The 14,758-nt window shown below is 39.5% G+C and overlaps 1 protein-coding gene across 1 annotated transcript; it reads left to right on the top strand.

Moving 5' to 3' along the window:
- The first annotated feature begins 2,247 nt into the window (after nt 1-2,247).
- kmt5aa (lysine methyltransferase 5Aa) lies at nt 2,248-8,491 on the top strand. The gene is made up of 7 exons (XM_078271119.1): nt 2,248-2,484; nt 4,609-4,753; nt 4,962-5,247; nt 5,376-5,463; nt 5,606-5,665; nt 6,201-6,391; nt 7,391-8,491. Exons 1-7 carry the CDS (start codon nt 2,248-2,250, stop codon nt 7,599-7,601), a joined length of 1,218 nt encoding a protein of 405 aa, XP_078127245.1. The 3' UTR covers nt 7,602-8,491.
- Nucleotides 8,492-14,758: the final 6,267 nt, after the last annotated feature.

Raw genomic sequence — 14,758 nt, 5'->3', positions numbered from 1 at the left:
GTAGAATATAACTCTTAAGAAAGCAAAAGAAGGAAGACTGTACAGCCCAGAGCAGGGTGTAGCCTACTATAATATTGATCAGGGGATGTGCAATAGTAATAGTCCAGTCCAGGCACTTTTCCAAGACCAAAGTGAACAAAATCTTTCCTTCTGTTTTGGCTACCTGTGGATAGTGAAAGTTTGGTGACGGTCATCTTTTCTGGTCTTGCCCCAAACTCAATAATAATAATACCTTCAACTTAAACTTCATTGATATTATCCCAGAGGGGCAGTTTGTGGTGCAGCAAGGCATACATGCAAGACAGTTAGACATACAGTACAACAAAAGGAGATCCACATGAAATGAGGCACTAAATAGTAAGCACATGGATTACAGCTATAAATTCACATAATTTAAAATAGTTACCATCATTTTTTTTGTTCATTTTCATTTTCTTTCATCATTGCATTGACACATACAGCATGCATGTAATCTCTGACAGTCTCTCTGCAATATTGTGTTGCTCCAACTACTCTTTGACTCCCCCCGCATCACAACAAGCCCTAATGTTTGGTATGGGCACACTGCACGGCAAAAAGAGTAATCCTGAGAGGGTGGAAATCAGTTTCTCCTCCTTGCTTTAAAAATTGCTAAAATACATAGTTTCTTGCCTATACTTTTAGGTAGGTTACTTTTAGGTAGGTTACTTTTTATAGAAACTGGGTATACTCTGTCCAATGTCCACCCTACATTTCTTAAGATATGGGACATATTAGGAGAGAGCTGTCAAGCTGGGAACTGATAGTATAAGACTATATTGTATTTTGTGCTGTACTGTATTGTATTATGTTTTGATCCGCCAGGATTTCAGTTATCCAGCCTTAGTCTTGGGCCTTCATTGACCTCACTTGGTCTTGGCTCTATGGACTCTATTTCTGACACTCAATCCACTTTTTTGGATTAATAATATATAAATAATAATAACTTTATTTGCACAGCACCTTTAAAAACAACAGTTTACAAAGTGCTTTAACAGGAGCAACAACAGAACAAACAAATCAATACTCATACACATATATACACATCATTGTAATAGTGTAAACAGAAGATGGGGCAGCTTTAAGGACAGAAAAACGACAACTGAATAAATAAAATGGAGTTAACAGGTGATCAAAAGGACGATAAAAAGACGAGATTGATATAAACTATGTGCACTTTTTCTGTGAACTGGCAGTTTTTTGTTTTATTGTCATGTCTATTTGTTTGTTGCTGGTTTTTGTGTTTGAAAAAAAAGGGAAAAACATAAATAAAATCCTTATGTAATTGTTTCTGGTGGTGGACTTTAGGATTCACCCACAATTCACAATGCCCCCCCCCCCCTCACAATATCAACAGCCCAGTGTCAAATGTGGACTCACTCAAGTTTCTGGGCTCCATCATTTCACAGGATCTGAAGTGGGGAGTCCAACATCAACGCCATCCTTAAAAAGGCTCAGCAGAGGATGTACTTCCTACGGCAACTGAGGAAACATGGCCTACCACAAGAGCTGTTGGCCATCTTCTACACTGCTACCATTGAATCCATCCTCTGCACATCCATCACCGTTTGGTTTGGGGCAGCCACAAAACAGGACAAACGCAGATTACAACACACAATTCGGACAGCTGGAAAAAGCATTGGTGCCCCCCTGCCCTCCCTTCAGGACTTGTACACTGGTAGGACCAGGAAGCGGGCAGAGAACATCACCAAAGACCCCACACATCCTGCACACACTTTCTTTAACCTCCTCCCCTCTGGCAGGCACTACAGATCCCTGCGCACAAAAACAATCAGACATAAGAACAGCTTCTTTCCCACTGCCATCACTCTACTGAACTGCGGACAAGTGTACTTCTCTACACATTACATACTTATCATTCCAGTATGCATCTTGCACTCTACTTTGCACAATTACTTTTTGCACTCTACATCCCACTCCATGTGTACTTGTCTTAATAGTATGTCTTATTTGTATATTTGTATTTTTGTATATTATGTTGATATATGTATATTGTTGTTTCTATTGTACAGTATGTCTATACTTTGTCTACTACGTGTCTATTTATTGAATGTATAGAGAGTTAACACCTACCGAAGTCAAATTCCTTGTTTATGTAAGTATACTTGGCCAATAAAACTGATTCTGATCTGATAAATAAGGGAAAAGGAACTGCCGCGGTCGGCCTGCAGGGGGCGCCATTGCTTCGTCTCCGTCTACTTCATTTACATGAAGAAAAATGGCGGAGAGGAGCTGTGGAGGCTGCATCGGTTGAGCTGCTGGCAGTTTAAACAACAACAGAGGGGCACACAGTCACCCTGGATTGGGGCCGGAGTGTACGGAGGGCACTGCCGTACGAGCAGGGCGAGGATAATCTCTGAACTGGCGGACACATTCACTCATTTTTTGTCCTCGAAACGACAGAGCCGAGCGGAGAGCCACGAAAACAAGTCGGACATGAACGGGGTAAGTTTGCTCGTTCTCACCACCGTGCCAAAGTATCGTAAAGAAAAGCTGTATTAAGTGGATTACTAACGCTACTTTCTTTGAGAATTAGATTTAAGTGTTTGCATTTAAATTAATATTAAAGTTAACTGTTATTTGCCCACTGTGAGTTAGTTACAGTAGCTACAAATGGGACCCTTTTTTGTTGCTTTGCTAACATTAGCTTTACGTTGCATGTGCCTGCTAGCTGAGGACGTAAACATGATTTGACATTAGATAACACTACGAACACACATACTGTCTTTTTAAGGCGTTTAAAAAAAAAAAAAAAAAAAGTTTTTAAAAGCAGCTGTTTTTATTTTGAGTGGATTTAAGCAGGATATAATGAGCCAAGAGGCCTATGAATTTAAAGGGATTGATGGGAGAGTTGATGTGGGTGTGGAGCCAGCATGGTCCCCTCCTCACGGCCCCACCCACAGCAGGACTGGGCAGTACAGTTACTCAACTACTGCACTTAAACAAGCTGAGTTTTGAGGTACTTGTATTTTACTCGGCTCTATTATGTTACTTTATATTTCTACTCCACTAGATAGAAGTGTCTTTTGTGTTGAAAGCATTCTCCTACTTCTTCAGCTAAATAAAGTCTTTAAAAAGCCCCTTGGATAAGCTGGAAAATGCATCGTCTTGAGTTAAGTCAATTAACGTTACTGCTTTGAAGGGGTGTGCAAAAAAATATATTTTTTTATTGTAGGTCCACTGCAATCACATGGGAAAAGTAACTACATTGACATACTGTGAATCTTTTTTTTTTTTAAGCGAGAATAGTTTTTTAATCGAAAATCGATTTTGAATCGAATCTTGAGCCTAAAAAAATCGATATTGAATCGTGAATTTTTGTGAATCGTGAACCCCTACTGCTTTGCTTTAGTGGGAATAGGCCTTCTGACTAAATGCTGCTTTCTCCCTTCTGAGTTTTCTTCTATTTGCAAAACGTCTTGTGTCACATTAAGGTATAACAAACGTGTTGTTGAATTCCCTTACCGTCCTCAAAACTATTCTTTTTTTAAATAGTTTAAAAAGTGGATCATTTCCTGATGTGTGTGTGTGTGTGTGTGTGTGAGTGATTTAGAGCCGATGCAATTGATTAATAGATCAATAGAAATTTGATAGTTGACCATTTTGGATTTATAGTTTAAGTCATACTTCAAGCAAAAGAAAACGTCGTTTCCAGCTTCTCAAAATGAGAATATGTGGATCTTCTTGATCTTACATGATAGTAAAGTGAATATCTTTGGGTTTTAGTTGGTTTTATCTGTTGGTCTGTTGTTTTTGGGAAGAAGTCTATACCGTTTTCTTGTATTAACTGTTAATCAGACCGCTCTTTGAAGATTGGTCTGGGGTGGCTTCTGGGTCGAGCCTGTTTTTCAATACCTTCTCTTTCTTAATTAATTTTAATTGATATGCTTTTTTTGATTATACCTTTGTTTTGTCAGCGTGTACACACTCTTCCCTATTTTAATTATGTGTTCTTCTGGATTCACCATGTTCTGTTGTACTTGATTTACCTAATGAAAAAGCTGGAAGCTGTAAAAATACACATGGCAGAAACTATGGACTAAAGCAGCATCTTCCAAAATACAGACAAGCTAAAATACCCCATTGGATGGATGGTCCTTTTCGCCTCTTTGGTATATAAAAAAAATATAATTGTAAAAGTATTGGAAGGATACAGAGGCCCCATTGCTACAGCAATGGAAGGGACTAATGAAATATTATTTAAGTATAGAAAAATCAATGTTTGAAGACCGGAACAAAAGGCAACAATTCAACAAGGTGTGGCAGGACATATATGAAGCCTTGTACATTTAATGGCTAAGAAATAGGGGGGTGGGTGTGTGTGTGGGTGTGTGTGGGTGTGTGAAAAATGTGAATGGTATATGTGAATGAGTGGAAGCATGGAGAGTGTATGTAAAAGTCTGAGTGTGGTTTAAGATCCTGTGGAGTAGAGGAATACTGTTACTAGTAGGAGTTGTATTCTGATTGGAGTATGACATTACACAGTATGCTGGTATATGTATTACTTCTTGATGGAAATAATAAAAAAAGGAACTATGGACTAATTACATTTTCTCTCTGCATTCACAGGAGATTGTATGCAATAGCCATTCAGTCGCTGTCTTAAGCTGCACAAACCCCATATCACCAGTTCACGATGAAATCAAGCTGACACAGCAGGGAAGGTGCTCTCCAATATGCTTCCAGCAAAATAATGCTCAGAGGCAGGGAGAGGGTAAGTGTCTCTGCTGCAGCTCTACAGCTCCAGCTGAGGAGAGTAGTTTTATTGTGTTTCGCTCCACAGGAGAGCAAACAAACCTCTATTTATTTTAGTATTTCTGTAGGTCATGTAACCGTAAACTGTGAGAAGAAGTAGAAACACAAGATTTGACTGAACCACTAGGATAATATACTTTTTTTTTGTATTCAATCTTTTCTCCCAGGCAGGAGAACAAACCCCGTCAGCACTACACCAAAACACTCAAAGACTAATTTCCCGGAGATGGAGAGCAGCTACAGCCAGTGTTCACCCTGCTGGTCAGATGATCAGCCATCGCCTCCGCAGCTCCACTGCGCTCAGAACTGCCTTCGTTCCCCCACCGAACTCCCCCTGCGCGACAGCTTATCTCACGCTCCCCTCCTCGCCAACAACAACGGCAGCACTCTTCACAGCCACCAGAGGAGAGGCGTCCGCCTCAAACCCAAAGCAAAGAAATCCACACTAAGAATGTACGCACATACGGATTATTTAGACCTTTTTTAAAGGAGGGAGTCTTGTCAAACAACATGGTGGTGTGATAATTATTTATTCACGTAGTTGTAATAGTTTGTTGTTGCGCTCTCTCTTTCCACTAAAGTGCAGGTGGAAAAATCTCCCAAAACCGAAAAGTTACTGACTACTACCCAATAAGAAGAAGCTCAAGAAAAAGTAAAACAGAGATTGAGGTAAAATGAAATTACTTCTGTTATACTACAACATATTTATATATATTTGTTAGGATGTGTGTGTGTGTGTGTGTGTGTGTGTGTGTGTGTTCCAATCTGCTCTTTGTCAGTAACGCTATCTCATGTTTCTTTTTGTTCCCAGTGTGAAGAAAAGAAGCTCATAGATGACCTCATCACAAAGGGAATAGAAGAAGGAATGGAGGTATACATGCACCTTCCAAACACACCTAAAAATGTATTTCTTTGCTCAGGCGAATTGTACATTGTAAAAGGAATGTTATTTATTTTATTTTTTTTAATTGTGCCCTGCCGGGGGACTGCAGATGTAAATTAGCCTGAGGCTAACTCTGGTACAATGCATCAAATGGTAACATTTATGTTTAAAATTGTACATGGTAGCTAATAAAAATAAAAAATAATAATAAAAAAATAATTCTAAGTCTGACATCAACAAAGACAGAAGCAGAACTTCCATTTTTTTGTGAGGAAGAATCTTTCACTCCAACGTACCAAAACATTTCTTGCAAGTAACGAGTAACGGAGATGCTGAGGGGAAATGTAGTGAAGTAAAAGTACCCATTTTAAACGCTCCAGGGTTCGATTCAACCAAACTAAACCAGGCAAGTATGAAGACCTCTCATCAAAGGTTCAAAATGAACGCAAAAACGACCCTATACCGAATTATTTTAATGTGAAGTTTTGTTTCATGATGGAAAACCCCTCTCTCTGTTTTGTAGGTGCAGCACATAGAAGGAAAGGGGAGAGCAGTCTTCGCCACGCGGTGTTTCCAGAAAGGCGAGTACGTGGTGGAGTACCACGGAGACCTGCTGCAGATCACCGACGCCAAAAAGAGGGAGGCTGAATACGCTCTAAACCCTGCCACTGGCTGCTACATGTACTACTTCCAGTACCTCTGCAAAACTTACTGGTATGATTATAAATCAATGCATGTCCACCTTTAACTTTTTTTTTTTTATGCAAACATACAGAACAGAGAAATACAAACTGAACAAGAACAAAAACGCCCACCCTCTGCGGTCTCAAGGAAAAAAACAACAACCAATAAACAAACAGAAATCACACCTTGCCTAGTCACTCTCCTCTAATTCTTGTGATGCTGAGGTCATTAGGTCTGATACTTGTGCTGCTGCACTTTCCCATAGGTCTATAGTTGATGATTTGGCTTTGTTAATCCTTTCTGTAGAGAGCTCCAGCATAACTATGTCCAGAAAATACACCAACCACTGTTTTATACAAAGCGAGTGGGGGGCAGCGTTGAGCTATCATTTTCTTGGTTGCGGTTGAGCCGGCTAGCCACATTTTTCTCTGTCTCTCAAGCAGGTGTAATTTAGAGTCATTAAGTAACAAAACAATCGGGTCAGTAGGAATTCGACATCCTATCACATCAGATATTATTGATGTTGTTTTATTCCAGAACTCATGCACCTGTTCACACTCCCAGACCATGTGCAGGAAAGTTCCAGTTTGTTCAGGTTAGCAGAAGGTACAGTAGGGAGTGGGAATGACTTTAGAGACGTAGCTCTTCTGAGGAGTCCAGTATGTCTTATGACATATGTTGAAGTGGATCTGCTGGTGATTTGGGTTCTTGGAACAGTGGGGAATGTCCCAAACTGTCTCCCAATTAATTGCGTTCCCCTCAGGGCTCAGCTCTCGCTCCCATTTCCTTGCTATTGGAAGTTCTCCTACGGGCACTTGCATCAGTTTAGCATAGATCCTGGACACTAATCCTCTCACAGGAAAAACAACAAACCCTTTAATGACTGGGTGTGCCTCAAGACCGTTTCCCCATGGTGCATGTCCACATTTAATGAATCGCCACAACGTATTGCTGGACATTATACTAGGTGTATTTAACATTCTCGAGCCTAAAGACTGATTGTGTTTTTGTTTTTGTTTGTTCCGACAGTGTGGATGCAACAAAAGAGACTGGTCGAATGGGTAGGTTGATAAATCACAGTAAAAACGGAAACTGCCAAACCAAACTCCACGACATCAACGGGGTCCCTCACCTCATCCTCGTCGCCTCTCGAGACATCGACGAGGGCGAGGAGTTGCTCTATGACTACGGAGACCGCAGTAAAGCCTCCATCGCCGCTCACCCGTGGCTCAAATATTGATCCTCGAGAAAAGGGGGGGGGGGGAGAAGAAAAAAAGAAAAAAAAGGGAAACGTCTGAGAGCAACACCTGTGTTCCTCATTCGCTAGTGTACAAAATGCCTTAGAAACAGAATGTGTACCCTTTCTTTTTTGTTCCGATATTGAGGAAGTAGGATGAGGGGAAACGTGTTCCGGGGGGAGTTGTTGGGCTACTTATCACATTTCGATTAATGTCTATCTGCCTTGTCAGAGGACATATGTATTTTTATTTATGTGTATATGAAACATTCTGGTTGTTTTGCAGCACATTTCTTTTGTACATTTTGTATTACCTATAGACCAATGCTTCTACCAGCATGCAGGTAGTAGTTAATGCTCTGCATTTTTATACGTTTTTCTTAATTAGTAGTAATTCGAAACTTAGCAATACCTATAAGGCCCCAGAGCCCTCTTTTCTTCGATCAGCAAGATCTATGAGATGCAAACTACAAAATATGTTCTGTTCAAGTGGAATTTGATTTCAGCCATCAGAACTCACACAACTACCATTGTTTAATAGTTTACCAAACTCATGGTTCAGTTGGCATTTTTGGGTCTTAATTACAAAGAAACCATGATGTGACTGACACTAGGTCAAAGTACTCGTGTTGTACAGACTTTAAGGATTAGATAGAAATACAGAAAATAGTCTGTAGGTTTTCTCTTTTTTTCATGCTTTATTTTTAACCTATATTGTATTTTTTAATGATTAACATGCGCAACACACTTGAATTATCATGTGGTGAAGTTTGTTGCAAATACCTTACAGTATATTCTGCTGTGTCGATAAATACAAATGTATATGGAAGTTTCTTAGGTAAAGATTTACTAATATAAATAGAGTCAAATAATTAAAAGACGGTTTCAATTTCTCCCTGACTGGCCGACATGATTATCTAGTCGGCGTACTTGTAATTTCACTTTAAATTTAAATTCTTCACTGTCTATATATCACAGCACTATGTAAATATATTTATTGGTTTGCTGTTGCAAAATCAAGGGTGGTTTAAAGGAGAAGTTTTGACATTTTGGGATATGTTTTTTTTTTCCTTCACTTTCTTGCAAAGAGTAAAGCATGATTTATGCTTCTGCGTAAAATCTACGCCGTGGCTACGTACGTGCACCTCTCAAAAAATGTAACTACACATCGCGTTGACACACGTCGCTCGTTAGCGTTGCATTTCCTGGTTCTCCTTCTCCGTAAACAACATGAAATCAAGGAGAGGGTTAACTTCTCCTGCTCCAGATTTCCCACCGTGGTCAGAAAGAACAGGGGAGACACTTTGTTTCTCTCACTAGGACTCTAGAGTCGCTACTCGCTCTGAAGATAATCACCATCGCTCTCTCACTTCTCCCTCTACCACACACTCCCCGCACACACACACACACGCCGGCTCGACGCACACACCAGCGCACAAGTATAAACTTCAGGTCACTTGCGTAGGCTACGGTGAAAGCTCTGCGTGGAGCCTCCGCTCTAGTAGGAAAAGAGGAAAAATCGGTCCACAAACCAAGCTTAACAAATTAGACATTTAATGAAAACTGTCTCCACTTCTATAAACATACGTAAAGTTTAATCATAAAGCTATGACCAAATAATTTGATTTGAGAAAAAACATTTGTACATCCAATAAAATAAGAAGTAGCTCAATCGGGTGTAAAACACAGAGCCTAATGCTAGCGGGTTTCCCCCGTTTTCAGTCTTTATGCTAAGCTAAGCTAATTAATTACCTCCCCGAAGTAGCTTTGAATTTAAAGGACAATTCCGGCGCAAAACGAACTAGGGGTTAATAACAGATGTGTACCCACTCTGTCGCTCTCTGGGACATGTTTTCATGCTAATTGAATGTGTTTGTAGCTCGAAACAAGCTAGCGTGGACCGCTGATTAGCTTACAACACTAGTATTCGGGGCACAGGGAAAGTAAAAACAAATCGCTATTTATAGCACTAAAAAGGCTCAAAATATCACCACACTAACACAATGTTAACCGAAGCATTGAGAACATTGTAAGTGTACAGACAGTTTATTAAAAAGATAGTTTAGAAAGACGGTAGCTCCCAAGACGGCGGCCGCCTGTATACGAGAACGCAACGGTCTTCATAATCTATCGTTGTAAGCTAATCAGCGGTCCGCGCTAGCTTGTTTCGAGCTACAAACGCATTCGATTAGCATGAAAACATGTCCCAGAGAACGACAGAGTGGGTACACATCTGTTATTAACCCCTAGGTTCGTTTTGCCCCGGGAATTGTCCTTTAACCGGCAGATATGAGAGTGGTGTCGCTTTTCTCATCTAACGCTCTGCAAGAAAGGGAGGATGTATGTTTCCCAAAGAGTCGAGCTCTTCCTTTAAACACTAACGACAACAAAAACACCAGGTTAAAGCGTCTGCTGGGAATTTGTCAAACAATTTATGTTTTATGCACACACAACACCAGCCTCTCCAACATGTGTACCACGTCTTTGGTGAACAGTGGCGGCACTCCTGTATATTTAAGATCTTTGCAGGTTTTCTACACATCTGTTCTTTTCGCTCACTAAATATTGTTCATATTCTTCCATATGAAATTTGTATTAACAGCTGAACCGTCAACAGGTCATTCTTTTACTTTATATTAAGTAGCTTTTTAGAAATCTTTTTTTTTTTTTTTTTTTTCATCAAATCTAGCCAGAAAGTCAAATATACCCCCAATATCTTGATTTGTGTTTGATTTGCCCTCATCGAGAAAATTACTAAAATGACCAAATTGTTATTATTCTTTTAGCTTATTAGTTACAAGTATATTCAGTATTTATTTTAAAGAAGAGTTCCATTTTTGTGCATTAAGATACTTCTTTTTCCCGATCCAAATCCCATAAATCACAGTGGCACCCAATATATCTAATTTAGAATACAGTATTGTAATAATATTACTTTTTGGTCAAGTCACTTAATTCAATTAATTATTAATTCTTGTACCACAGGAAAAAGGGCACATGCAGTGCAGCAGTTGTGATTTTGAACATTGAACAGGTAACAAGTGAATTTGTCACCTGAAAGTGTTCAAATTAGAATAATAAATCAGTTTTAAAGCATTAAGCGTGGTGATATTCTACATTTTTGTAACCGTAAACAAATCCCATGAAAATACCAAAACCAACAATGCGTCTCTCTGGACATAAATGTTTAAAAAGTCAGTGATTTGTAGGGCCGGGTACCGATACCGTGAACTCCATACCGGTTCCTGAACGATACCTGAACATTAACACATTACGGGACACATTTTCTATTGTTAAACATTGGTTTTATTTAATATAAAATAAAACTCAATGTTAACTCATCTCCACCTCAAGCAAAAAAAAAAACAAAAAAAACTCTGCAGATTTTCATTCTGGATTAGCGCTGAAAACTGTTAAATAATAATTTTTAATAACAAAAATATTAAATCTGCAGATTCCACTTGGTTCTGTTCATCACTTTTCATAGCATAACATTTTTATTTTATTGTACAGCACTTTCTCTTATATGTTACATTTGTGTTATTGCTCTTCAATTACAATAGATTTTTTTTTATTAGGAAATTGGTATTTTGGGGCTTAGACTTAGAGGAACAGCTGGACGTTTTGGGGAATTATGCCTACCTGTCGAGAGATGAGAAGACGAGATCACTCATATATTACTGTTAAATTTGAACAGCTGCTACAAGATGCTTAGCTTAGCATAAAGACTGTAAACAGGGAAACAGCTAGCCTGGCTCTGTCCAAATGTAACAAAAAAAATCACCCCTGAAACTCACTAATTAACGTGTTATATCTCGTCTTTTTCTAATTACCTCCCCGATGTAGCTTCAAATCCAACCTGCAGATGTGAGAGTGGTGTCGGTCTTCTCATCTAACTCTCTGCAAGAAAGCGAAGGTGTGCGTTTCCCAAAATGTAAAACAATCAAAACTTATTTTAAAATAATGTACCAAATATAAAACATCACCCCTCGATACATCTCTGTGGCTAATTAGTTTGTACAGATTCTCCATAAAAGTGTTCACAAATCATGAAAGATCTTACGTTTCCAAAAATATTCAGTATATTATTGAATGATTCCTTCATTTCCTGTTTTAATGTTATTCAAATACCACGAAGAAAAGCATCATCTGTGTTATATAAATGCTGTGTAATAATTATGTGCAATAAAGTAAAACACAATTACATTTTGACCTTTCTAACAGTAGCATTGTGTTACATGTGTGAAATGTTTTCATATGAGCCTTTTTCTTAAACGTGACATTTTCTGAATTATTCCTTTGTTTTTACTGTAAATGTAGAACTAATGGAATAATACCAGAAGGGGCAAAAACTGACCAGTTGGCCATTTTGGGACATAATAGATCTTTGCTGTTGCAGCGTTGAATAAATCTTAATGCTGGGGTGTAAACATCGATGAATAAAGATGTCATATGCAAGAAACAAGAGTTGGTGTCTGAGTTTTTGAGTGTGTTAAAATATATTGTAACAGGCGCCCAGATAGCTCAGTTGTTAGAGCGGGTGCCCATTTATAGAGGTTTACTCCTCGACGCAGCGGCCCTGGGTTCGATTCCGACCTGCGGCCCTTTGCTGCATGTCATTTTTTTCCTCTCTCCCCTTTCATGTCTTCAGCTGTCCTGTTAATAAAGGCCTAAAAACGGCCAAAAAAATTAGAAGAAGACATTTTTACAAGTTTAAAATGTTTTTTATTGAGTACATGGGGCTGCCCTCTCGGTTCCCTTTAGTCCCACTCAGTGAGTGAGCAAGAGAAAGATAACTTAATTCATGTTTTTGCACTACAATGTAGAGCTGGGCGATATAACGATATTATATTGATATCGTGATATGAGACTATCTTAGATTTTTGATATCGTAATATGCCATAAGTGTTGTCTTTTCCTGGTTTTAAAGGCTGCATTACAGTAAAATGATGTAATTTTCTGAACTTACCAGACTGTTGTAACTGTTCTATTATTTGCCTTTACCCACTTAGACATTATATCCACATTACTGATGATTATTTATCAAAACTCTCATTGTGTAAATATTTTGTGAAAGCACCAGTAGTCAACAGTACAACATCGTTATGGTATCGATATCGAGGTATTTGGTCAAAAATATCGTGATATTTGATTTTCTCCATATTGCCCAGCCCTACTACAACGTTACCGTTACAACACCCACGTTAAAGTCTGTTCAGCCCACCGCACGCATTCCAAAAAACAGCCAACAGGCCGAGTTTATACATCATCAACATCATCCCTGCAGCCGGGGGGAGCCATTTGGGGGCTCAGACCAAAACTAAACCAAACCGCTTCAGACGGATTATAAGCAGATGTATCGGCGAATATGAACCAATGACCAGTTTAACCAAATGTGAAATACATGAATTAAACTGAATAAGCAGATTTTCAGTCTGAGTTGAATATTTACAGGTCTGACAAATGAGTGATAAGCAGAAATAGTTGTTTTTATTTTATTGAATACTGAATGTGGGAAGAAACCAAAACACCCAGGCGCCTGGGTAGCTCACCTGGTAGAGCAGGCACCCATATATAGAGGTTTACTCCTCAATGCAGCGGCTGCAGGTTCAAGTCCAACCTGTGGCCCTTTGCTGCATGTCATTCCCTCTCTCCCCTTGCATATCTTCAGCTGTCATATATATATATATATATATAATAAAGGCCTAAAATGCCCCAAAAATAATCTTAAAAAAAGAAACCGGAGCACCACAGAGTAATCCCAAACATATCCGTGATGTGGCCCTGAAAGCTGGAAGGTCGGAGGCCAGTGGAGGAGATGGTAGCTCGGATGTGAGGCAGCGCTGGAGCTCTTTTTATGTTGTTATATCGGCGTTTATATTCACTGAATGTGGGAGAAACACTCTGAGTAAAGCCTTAAACAGTAGACAGACTACATTTCACTTACACAACCTCACCCTGTCTACATCTGAAGATATCAGAGGATAATCTGCAGATGGTGCTCGTGGTTACTAATGATTTTACAGTTCAACGTTGTAAACACGTCCATCCCAATGACACTGTGTTTCACATTATCAGCCACAGCCCCAGAGGAAAATACCCACTTAAAACCACAGGTCACCGTCACTTTAAAATTTCCCGACAATGTTGATTTTCTCCTTTGCTGCGCCTGTGATACTTATTCAGGGTTTACCAAGATATGCTGATCGTAACATAGTTTTTTTTTTTTTGGAACCAATTGAGTGGTCCGAGCCAGTATCCAGATTTAGGCAACAATCAACAGAGTCCCCTGAAGCAGTGTTCATTTGCAAACTGAATGATACAAATCTAGGAACACATCCCAGAGTTGGTCCGAGAGGCCTGCAGATACAATATCGGCAAATGGCCCAGACCTTTGCTCGGAATTGATCCAAATAAATGGGTCTTAATACTTTCCATTCCAACGCCCTGAAGAAATCTATCCCCAAAATAAACAGGTTTCTGTTTGTTTGTATAATCCTAAAGGACACTCGCACAGAGCTTTGGCCACAGCACAGAATGCCTTGTAACTCACCTAAAGTCGATAGTGTACTTGCCACATGTGTTTACCGTTGACTGAGGGCCAGTGAGTGCTATTTCAGGAAAGTGCATCCTATAAAAAGACTCTGAAATTGTCGAAATGTAGGTGCCAGTATCGACCAAAAAGTAACACTATCAATCTGGGAATCACTTTTTATATTGACTTTACAATATAACTTTTTGCTGTTCTTTAGTTTCTCTTGAAGCCGACTGCTAATTCGCACTTCTAACAACTTCTTTGTCTGGCGTTTTCCTACCCTTTTATTCTGATTCCCCCCCCCCCTGCCTCACACAGGGCTCAGCGTCTGACACTTCATTCAAAAAGAGGTCCAATGATCTTAGTCACCTCCTTACTGATTCTTTCATGGACAGCTGCGACTTTTGCTGATGAGACCTTCTCTGGAGATTCTGCTTCCACAGCTGTTATCTGGTGAAGAACAGCGGTTATCAGAGTCGGCCTGCTCCACATATTCATCAATATTTAGTTCTTCCTGGGAGTGGTTATGAATTTCAACCCGTCTATGTGGTCGAGGTTCTGCAGTGCGAGGGCAGAAGTTGACCGTTTCTACAACCTCTGTAATAATCATGGAGTTTGAGTTCTC

The sequence above is a fragment of the Sander vitreus genome, chromosome 16 (genome assembly GCF_031162955.1).
Source record: "Sander vitreus isolate 19-12246 chromosome 16, sanVit1, whole genome shotgun sequence".
Lineage (NCBI taxonomy): Eukaryota > Metazoa > Chordata > Actinopteri > Perciformes > Percidae > Sander > Sander vitreus.
The sequence above is the reverse complement of the archived record's forward strand: the minus strand, read 5'-3'. Positions and strand labels throughout refer to the sequence as shown.

What these genes read in the sequence shown, in the direction of transcription:
- kmt5aa (XM_078271119.1), top strand. Translation starts at nt 2,248, where the DNA reads ATGAAGAAAAATGGCGGAGAGGAGCTGTGGAGGCTGCATCGGTTGAGC. An exon ending in AAAGTAAAACAGAGATTGAG is followed by an intron (nt 5,464 to 5,605) that starts GTAAAATGAAAT and finishes TTTTGTTCCCAG; the next exon opens with TGTGAAGAAAAGAAGCTCAT. An exon ending in TACCTCTGCAAAACTTACTG is followed by an intron (nt 6,392 to 7,390) that starts GTATGATTATAA and finishes TTGTTCCGACAG; the next exon opens with TGTGGATGCAACAAAAGAGA.